General features: G+C 39.8%; 2 protein-coding genes across 3 annotated transcripts; both read left to right on the forward strand.

The window, feature by feature from the left end:
- Positions 1 to 1,309: 1,309 nt before the first annotated feature.
- Positions 1,310 to 5,989, forward strand: LOC116377939 (zinc finger protein 292-like). Its single transcript, XM_031839703.1, has 6 exons — positions 1,310 to 1,473; positions 3,508 to 3,662; positions 4,601 to 4,679; positions 5,025 to 5,160; positions 5,306 to 5,508; positions 5,861 to 5,989. The coding sequence occupies exons 1-6, from the start codon at positions 1,324 to 1,326 to the stop codon at positions 5,987 to 5,989; spliced, it is 852 nt and encodes a 283-aa protein (XP_031695563.1). The 5' UTR covers positions 1,310 to 1,323.
- An 83-nt stretch (positions 5,990 to 6,072) lies between these two features.
- Positions 6,073 to 9,478, forward strand: LOC116377940 (glycoprotein hormones alpha chain-like). 2 transcript variants are annotated; one of them, XM_031839704.1, is made up of 4 exons: positions 6,073 to 6,253; positions 6,336 to 6,447; positions 6,635 to 6,822; positions 9,322 to 9,478. In XM_031839704.1, exons 1-4 carry the CDS (start codon positions 6,227 to 6,229, stop codon positions 9,394 to 9,396), a joined length of 402 nt encoding a protein of 133 aa, XP_031695564.1. In that variant the 5' UTR covers positions 6,073 to 6,226; the 3' UTR covers positions 9,397 to 9,478. The 2 variants fall into 2 exon arrangements, with proteins under 2 accessions (XP_031695564.1, XP_031695565.1); XM_031839705.1 differs by having other exon boundaries at positions 6,635 to 6,810.
- The last annotated feature ends 6 nt before the right edge of the window (positions 9,479 to 9,484 follow it).

The raw sequence follows: 9,484 nt of genomic DNA on the forward strand, positions 1-9,484 counted from the left end.
ATGAATTGTGTTTCTTTTAATTTGCACAAGTTCATTTGTGTTTTAAATGTCTGTTCACATGATGCCAGATAATATTTTTGTAGCAATTGTGTGTTTGTGTAATTAGCCTTTATTTGCATTGATAGATGTACGTGATTAATTGTAGATTGAAAAGCAATTAAAATGTGCAACCCAGATGTTGCATTTTCATGAACGTCTCTTACAGTGAAATTCATGGGATGGTGGTGTGTGTGTGTGTGTGTGTTACGAATCACTAAGTGACTTTGGACAACCATGTCGACTAAAGCAACTAAATGTGAGGAATAGTAACACAAGTAACTGTCTGAAAGGGACATTTGGCTTTGAGGTTGATAACAGGATTGCGCCATGACAAATCTGATTCTCCAATTAGAAGTGGAAGCCAAAATATATATCATGTAGCTGAACAGAACTGATATTTAAGCCAACATCAGAGAGAAGTCATTGAAAAGCCCCAAAAAAAAGAAAAAGTTATGGTGATCATCTGCTGGAGATTGTGTGATATGACAAAAAACTCAGTGCTTCAGAATTCAAATCATTGTTAAACTAAATGCTTAATTCATTTATAGGTTGTGTAGATGGTGATGTGTAGAAAAGTAGGCAAACCAATCAGTTCACTTTTGTGGAATAATTATTTTTTAATACAAAACAAGAATTCATTGTAGGTACTATACAATAACAGGGGTATTTCTGCCTCATTCTTCAAAAGCTTTTTTTAATGCTCCTTATAATTTACAAACACAATCATAAACGCATTAATGCCAATTATCAAGCAACATGCTAAGTTACATGCTGCCTTTTAGGCCCGGTGATTAACCAGGAGTCTTTCAACTGACTGACGCTTGTTGGAAGACACGTGCTCTGCTGAAGAGTCACGCTGCACATCAGGGATGTTGTTGAAGCTGAGCCTTGAGGGCACTTGTGTGACTACTCTGGGCCAAGACAAGAATATCGTACCTTGGAGATATTAATAAAACGTGTGTGAAAATATAATAGATTTTGCTTCATGTTGGAGGTTATTCGTCAAAGGATGCTGTGCCTGGAGGTCTTTGCATGGACGGTAATAGCATGGAGTCAGGGGCATCCAGCGGCCCAATCCTTCTTAGACTAGCTGTTAAGTAAACATTTCACGTCCAGTCTGTGTGCAGAGTGTGATCACTGTAAGGCCATGGATGCTTTGTTGACATCAGGGGTATGTGTATGTGGAGCACACTGTGTGCTCTCCCTTCCCCCCTCTGCGTGCGCGTGCGTGTGCGGGTCTGGCAGCGTAACATCTGTGCGTACGCGGTCGTGATTGTTGTGAAGATGGCGGAGGGGGAGACAGAGAAGGAATATGACACACGGAAAGCTCTCGAGGAGCTCCGAGAGCGGTTCCAGGGTCTGACCACAGCTTTGAAAGAGAGCTCGCAGTCTCCGTTGGAAGCCTCTCTGCGTTTCTGCCAGGAGTTTTGCCAGGTTAGCCCGTTCTCCTGCTGCTCATCCCGGCCAGCCTGCAGCCCCTCTGGCTTCCTGGCCGAGGATGCGCGTCTACGTTTGCTACAACAATGTAGCTAAGGAGCTAGCTGCCTGGCTAGCTTTTTCTGGCATTTCAAGATGGGGAAAAAAACTCCTCCGTGATTTTCAGCCATTCTTTCAAGGACGTTTGTCCGTGGCATGAACTTATGTGCAAAGTCTCACCATCCGCGCGGCGAGAAGTCACACCAATGTGTGCGCGCCGTGCATGTATTACTCGTATTTTCCAGGCCACATAGCTAATGGCAGATGAACGTTGCTAGCTGGTATGCAGGGTCCCCCTGCCCTGTGCAGTGGTCATGCTGTGCAAAAAAAAAAAAAAAATGGGTAGCTACGTTAGCGAGATTTTTCAGGGCGATTGCATTGATATGCATTGAATTATACGTCTGCATTCCTCGTAGAAAATACCATTCAAACTTTATAACGCTTGCATCTTCTTGCTGGTTTAGGTTTTCGCTGAGTGTAAAAAGGGGGTTACTTTGGTAAAGCTGTTTTATTGGACGGAAAGATCAATGATTTTTTTCCAAGGTGCTAGCCCAGGCCTTTTGCACTAATTAATCCAGCGAGCCACATCATTGTTTATTACAGCGATATCGCCAGCACCGGCTAAATGTGTTAGATTGATGTCAATGTTAGAGCGAGCGATCCGCCTGCAGCTGACTGAGACAGTGATTTAAAAAGGGAAAGTGTGGCAGTGGTCACTGACTCCATTACACATCCTCCTCATTAATTTGCCCTGGCCACGAAAATATCATGCGAGGTCTCCATTTAGCTGACATCCAACTGAGACAGCAAAGGGGTTGCTCTCATTGCACCAAATTAGTTTTTGGCTATTGGTTTGTTTTCTATATCACATTTACGCAGGAATTCATTGAACTGAACCGTTATTTGAGCAACAAAAGGGGACGAGCCCCGGGCTGCATGCTGTGGTTTTGATCAGTTAGGTCATGATGGAGGCATTAATGGATGTCTATGAATATGTGTGCGTAAGAAATGGAGGGAGTTCTCATTGATGAAGGTGAGGCGTTAGTCGAGCTGGGTCATAAGGGAAGAAAGGGGAGGATGCCAAAGTCAGCCAAGCCACACACAACTTTGGTGCTTTGTTGTCTTAGGTGTCTACATCTCGGCTGTGTTGTGTAATCAGTGTATAATAACAGGATTTTTTACGTCCTTGATAGTTTGTGAGGGTATGGCTTTTTTTCTTCATCTAAAACTTAGTTGTGGCTTTTTGAAATTAAAGCACAAATTTGAAAGTAGACTTTTTTTTTTTTTTTTTTTTTACATTTAATCTAAATTGCCATCACATCTTTGTATTCGGTCTGAGAACAGAATAATTATGTCCTTCTTTAATCACTAAACACGTTTGATTTTTATGCTGTCATGATTATGAAGCATACATTTTGTCCTTAAGTTTTCTCCGCTCTTTTCTATTGGTCAAGGAGTATCACTAAGCATTATGTGCCTATATGTAATTACACAACTGCTGAGTTTAGAAAGTATAAACATCTTTAATGAGGACAAAAACAGAAGGAAAAATGAGCCTGAAACCCTAAATATTATTGTCATTATTGATAAAGCTGCCAGTTTAATTGATTATTTACCAAATACAAGACAATAGTGAACAGTGCCTATTAATTAGGTTTCCCATTTTTTCCAGTGTGAAAGGTAATGTCTCCAAATGTTTTTTTCCCCAGACAGTTGGCCAAAAACAAAATATAATTTGAAATGATTATAAAATAGAGGAAAATATAAATTCTCACATTTGAAAAGCTGGAAACAGAGAATATTCTGCATGTTTTGCTTGATGATGGACAAATTGTTAGTGTTAAAGAAATATATTTGGGATTTAAATACACATTGTTTGATTTTACGAACATGATTTCCATTATCCAGGTATTTTTTTAGCCTGCTATAATATAAAAAACAATCACTCCATCAGTGGCTTTCTTGTAATTATAGTGTTTTTCTGTTTCCCAGGTCCTTGTGGAAAATGCTGGCCGTTGGAAAACCGATGAGGATCCACTGCCTTTACTGGAGGTCTACACTGTGGCCATCCTCAGCTTTGCTAAGGCTAATTCCTGTCTCTACTCCGAATGTGAAAACGTGCCACTCCTACTTGAAAAGTTAGCACTGTGAGTAGGAACTCTGACATGGGTGTTACTGGAAATAAGATTTCCCATAATCCTGTATTTTTCTTATTCTTTCTAACGGCATCTTCCTTATGAACTTGATACGTGTTACACATTAATGACACATAATGGGAAACCATCTCCATTAAGTCTTTCCTGTAGTAGTGTAAGTAGCTGTGGCAAAGAATGGGTTGCTGGTTTTGGATGTGCACATGACATGAGACCCAACGCTTGCTCTGCAGTTTTACTGATGTAGTTTTGTCTTTGGCCGGCTCCTCAATGAGGAATGCAAGGACAGATGGCAATCTTCCACAAAAGATGCACAATATTTGACAATAAGAATAAAACAAAACGCACCCAAATCCCAAAGTAAATTTAGGTATGAAAAGTTTTGAAATACTGTTCAAGCTGTATACAGGAACTAGACCGCTTTTCACACAATGTGCTCTAAAAGTACTTTGAAGGCAAAGTCCTTGAGGCTGTAATTGGAATAGAAATGTAGGCTAGCTCTTTGGGAGCTTTGACATATTTGGGATGAGCTACAGACTATACTTTGCTCATGGAGATGCAGTGCACACACAAATACAGACGCAAGTATTAATAATGTCAAGGTTGTTGCTTTTTTTTGGTAAATTATTGATCACAATTACTGATCTGCCCACTTTGAGCTGTTTTTCCATTACTACCATATGAAAGACAACAGGGACTATTTAACAACACCGACACCTATATTGATCCGTGTAACTAAAGTGTCTCTCTGCTGTCGATTTACTCCCCTATTTTTCCCGTTCATCTTTATTACATTTCCAAAATGCCACACTGTCTTTACAGCCCGACACTTCGTGAATAGTTATTCTTGTACGTCTCCCCTTAATTTGGGGAGTGTGTGCACAGCCTTGACCTAAATGTGGCTTTAACAAATAACTGTGTTGGGTTCGCAGGAGCTGTGCGGAGCTGTTGCTCTTAATGCCCCAGCATGTCCCTGGTGCCTTATGGGAGGGGTTTCAGTCCTCCATGAAGGTCAGTATTTCTAGGGACTCTGTCTGAGGCTTATATCTGCAGTGATAAGCAATGAAAGTTGTTTGGTTATTAGAATGCATTTGATTTAGCTCATCATTGAAAGGTAATAAAAACATACGAGCTAAATGTTTGGATCTGTGGGAATGTCTTGACACTAACAACATTTCATGAAATGTTTTGTTCACTGCTGCTTTTCAAGAAATGTAAACTGTTGCATGGTGACACGTTCGGTACAGTAACGTTGTCTGAACAGTTATTTTAGAATGTAGACAGTCTAACGGTAAGTATGACTCACTGAGGTTTTAGTAATGAGGTTACTACATCTTTATTTATCTTCTGTTGCAGTTGGCACACAGCCTCTTGCAAGAAAGTGGGAGCACACAGCTTTGCCTCCTCTCAATTCTAGCGCAACAGGACGGCGTCTGGTCCAACGACACACTAAGCAGCATCATGTCCAATCAAATCCCTCAAACTGAGCAAGGTCAGTTCTTATTGGCTTTGAGGATGCACTGCACTGATGTGTTCAGCTGTAGTTGCACGAAATTGTAATTGTTCAATGTGTGTATTATACTTGTGTGCAGCTTCTTACCCTTTGCCTCCGTCTTTTTCTACTTTTTCTTTCATAGTTCATGAGTATCTTGAGTTGGAAGGTGCCACGCTTCTGAATATGAGAATAAAGCATCTAATCAAAGTGGACAGTGTTGATAAAGCTGCTGTACTCGCAAAAATGTGCTCAGAGTATCCGGGATATGAAGGAAAGGGAAACTTCAAGCAAACCTACTTGCTTTGCATCTGCATGACCAAAAGTCAGGAGCAGCTAATGGACGAGGTAAGAGATGACTCACAGTAACACAGTTACTTGTACACACAAAGTCATTACGTTGGCCGTTTCAACAAGTGATCAGTGGTGTTATATCTTATTTTATCAATCTGCAAACAGAAACTTTAGGCTATTTTTAAGTCTTACATGTTTTTTGTGTAACATGATCATTTAAACAAACCAACAATTGGACCGAAGACGGACTTATTTGAACTTGAATCAAACAAGCAAACACTCAACATTTGTTTGATTCATCATCACAAACTATCCCAACAGTGTTGCCAGATGTGACAGATAGTCATTGGATCACATTTAAATGTACTGTTTCTTTGATTTTCTTTTCTCTCTTTATTCCTAACAGATTGCATCAATAGACTGTAAAGATGAATCCAACCGAAAGCAATCTCTCACAATAATATGCACAAAGATACCCTCACTGTTGAGCACATTGCAGAGGCAGACTCTGTGTTTAGTACTTAAGGAAAGATAGGCCATGGAAGTATGATGGAAGTATGTTTTGACTTTCCATGATTTGTTCTTGTCATTTTGCCCTTTAAAGGGATTATGAGAAAGGTAGCAAAGTGGCCAGTGAGTCACTGAGATCGTTGATAAGGTTGGTAGGTTTCACCTAATCCAGGAAGTGGCCCCACACTGGGGGACGCGATATAAAACGACACTGAAGGGAAGCACTAGTCCTCAATAAAAAGCCCTCCTGCACAGATGCACGATGAAGAAGGAACTTTCTTTCAACACGGTAATACTCTGTCTCTGAGTTACTCATGCTTTGATTCAAAAGACCGTTGATTGACCATTTTCTTTTGTCTCTGTATCATTAGATAACTGCTGTAACCACCATGGGCTCGGTGAAATCAGCTGGACTGTCTCTTCTTCTGTTGTCTTTTCTTATTTACATTGCAGATTCTTACCCCAACCTTGACTTATCAAACGGTAAGATGTCATTTTAATACAAGTACTTAGTACTATACTCTGAAATCTAGTACACAAACCAAGGATTTACTTCAGTAAATTAGCACAATTTGATTTAATTCATCTCTATTCACAAAGATTGTACACTGTGTTTTTAATCCTAGAACTGAAATGTCCCTGTATAACAAGTGGTCTCGTCTTTCTCCAGTGGGCTGTGGGGAGTGCACACTGAGGAGGCACAATTCATTCCATGGGATCTACCAGTGCATGGGCTGCTGCTTCTCCAGAGCGTACCCAACACCCCTCAAGGCCATGAAGACAATGACGGTCCCAAAGAGCATCACCTCGGAGTCAACATGCTGTGTCGCAAAGCACAGCTACGAGGTACAAGTACAGGTACAGACAAAAGATTTGTCTGGCAAACTTTTCTGTCAATGGTGTGCCTATTGAAATGAGTTTAAGTGGGAAATGTTAGACCGATGCTGACTAAATATTTCCCCAAATCTGCAGATGAAATACTCTGAAACAAAATGCTCCATGTTGGAAATAGTCGAGAATATTATTGTTGTACTTTTAGTCTAAATTGTATTTTATAGATCTATAGTTTTCAGATTTTTGTTCAGATTAGTTTGGGGATATTTCAGTGGCTTTGGTCACGTTAGGTCAGCAGTTGTGGAAAGTACATTTAACCGAGTACAATTGTGAGGTAGAACTTAAATAATTCAATTGTATGTTTAATTCTTCTACTGTATAACAGAAAAGACACGCTAACATTGTATTGCTAAAGAATAAACCAGTGGTTCCCGACCCTTTCACTTTAAAATAAAGCCGTGTGTACTTTGGGCCCCTTGCCATGTTTTAGAGATCTATTAGTTGTTTGCAGTTCCACCAAAGAGACATTTACCCTCAAACTTCTCAGATGGTTCACTGATTGAGGTTCAAAGAGGTAAAAAATATCAAATACTTCACAAAAAACAAAGAGTTGATATGAGACTTTGTTTTTTCTTTTCTACTTTAATCATCCCCCCCACACACAGATTTATCTAAAGACTAATTAGAAGGGACCAACCCCGGAACCATCTTGTGATATATGATCAGTCACAGGGGCAACGTTCTGCAGAATGAGTACTTTAAGTTTGGATTTATCAACGATTTATTTATATATATATGTGTACACATATGTTTTTTACATTCAAAGGACCTGAGAACTTTTAGTAATTCTCCAGATGTTTGGTTTTAATTTGGTTTGCAGTTTAATTCTGGGTTCTGTTGTTCAGAGGAGTTTAGAACATTTCGACTGCTCAAACTGCTAAAAAGAGCATTTTAATCATACACAAATACTGATTGACTTTAATAATAATAAAAGGTGCCATCACGTATTTGGGAATAAATATTTCCCCCAGGCTGTCAGAGCTGTTCACACTCAATTTCACTCCATTACTTAAAACAATAAATAACGACCTCCTCCGCTGGATGAACCTACCACTATCACTCATGGGCAGAATAGCTACAGTTAAAATGACAATACTTCCTAAAATAAATGACCTATTCACAATGATACCATCTCAACCCACTCACTCCTGGTTCAAATCGCTTGACTCAATCATTACTCAATTCTAGTGGAAAAATAAGACACCAAGAATTAAACTGGCCACTCTACAAAAACCAAAAACACAAGGAGGACTTGAAGCTCCACATTTTTTTTCACTACTATCTAGCAAATCAACTTCAATACATTGTTAAATGGATCCACCCCAACCAATCAGACAACACATGGTTAGCTATAGAACAGACAGTTTGTAAGGACATTCAGATTTCTGACCTACCATCTTTCAGCCAATCTATCAAACGCCATCCTTGTTTCAAAATACTAACAATAGCAGAAACTCTGACAGCCTGGTGGAAATTCCACAAAATCACGAACATCACATTTGCACCTTCAAATTGTACTCCCATATGGAACAATCCTGATTTTCTAAGTCACAAGACACCTCTAAATCTCCACACATGGTCCGCTAAAGGCATCACTCATCTGAAACAGATCTTCAATAATAACACCATGGTTTCATTCCCCCACTTGGTTCAGAAGTACGGCATCAGGAGCAATCAATTTTTGGAATATCTGCAACTCAAATCATCTGTTCAATCCAAACTCAACACTAAGGCCACTAACCTAGAACTACCCCCCTCAACCTCAGAATTAACTAAAATCCCCTCTTCAAAAAAGTTAATCTCAAAAATATGTAGAGTAATATCACAGTCTGACAAAACATCATCCATACCATCAGGAAAATGGGAATCAGACCTGTCCATCACTCCTGGTGCTGATTTATGGAATCAAGTTTGCAATAATATTTACTTCATGACTAAAAATGCCAATTTACAACTAATACAGTATAAAATACTTCACAGAATTCATTATACTGGGCAAAAAATGTTTAAAATGGGATTCACGTCATCATCTGTCCACATTGCACTTAAAACAGCCCAGATAGCTATGTTCACGCCACCTGGCACTGCACACCAGTTAATCACTTTTGGAAAGAAATAACTGAGTCACTGTCTGTCTTCCTGGGCTGCCTCGTCCCATTATCCCCTTCACTGTGTTTACTAGGAGGCATCTCAACAATGAATCTGAGCAAAACAAACCGCCGATTACTCCTCGTGGCCCTAACTATCGCCCAAACACACGCACTCACGCACACACACACACAAACACACACACACACGCACTGACTATATGATGTTTGCTGGCTTGTATCCCACTGTTCTTGTTGTCCTCTTGTTATGTCTATGTATTGTCTCTTGTCTTTCAATAAAAACTGTGTAAAATAAATTTAAAAAAAGAAATAATAATCACTCTTGTGTCTTCCTCCTCATCTGTGCCTCTTTCAGACAAAGGTGTCCGACCTACGGGTGAGAAACCACACAGAGTGCCACTGCAGCACCTGCTATTTTCACAAGATATGAAGACGGGAACTGGAGACCCTTCTGCAGCGCTCAGCTTGGCAATGAATTGTGTTTCTTTTAATTTGCACAAGTTCATTTGTGTTTTAAA

This window comes from Anarrhichthys ocellatus, unplaced genomic scaffold (assembly GCF_004355925.1).
Source record: "Anarrhichthys ocellatus isolate YVR2014 unplaced genomic scaffold, GSC_Weel_1.0 scaffold1872, whole genome shotgun sequence".
Lineage (NCBI taxonomy): Eukaryota > Metazoa > Chordata > Actinopteri > Perciformes > Anarhichadidae > Anarrhichthys > Anarrhichthys ocellatus.

Excerpts from the sequence above, each read along its gene's own strand:
- LOC116377939 (XM_031839703.1), top strand. The coding sequence starts at position 1,324 with ATGGCGGAGGGGGAGACAGAGAAGGAATATGACACACGGAAAGCTCTC. Across the intron at positions 3,663-4,600 it reads CTACTTGAAAAGTTAGCACT|GAGCTGTGCGGAGCTGTTGC; the intron begins GTGAGTAGGAAC and ends TTGGGTTCGCAG. Across the intron at positions 5,509-5,860 it reads AGGAGCAGCTAATGGACGAG|ATTGCATCAATAGACTGTAA; the intron begins GTAAGAGATGAC and ends TATTCCTAACAG.
- LOC116377940 (XM_031839704.1), top strand. The coding sequence starts at position 6,227 with ATGAAGAAGGAACTTTCTTTCAACACG. Across the intron at positions 6,254-6,335 it reads AGGAACTTTCTTTCAACACG|ATAACTGCTGTAACCACCAT; the intron begins GTAATACTCTGT and ends CTGTATCATTAG. Across the intron at positions 6,823-9,321 it reads GCTACGAGGTACAAGTACAG|ACAAAGGTGTCCGACCTACG; the intron begins GTACAGACAAAA and ends TGCCTCTTTCAG.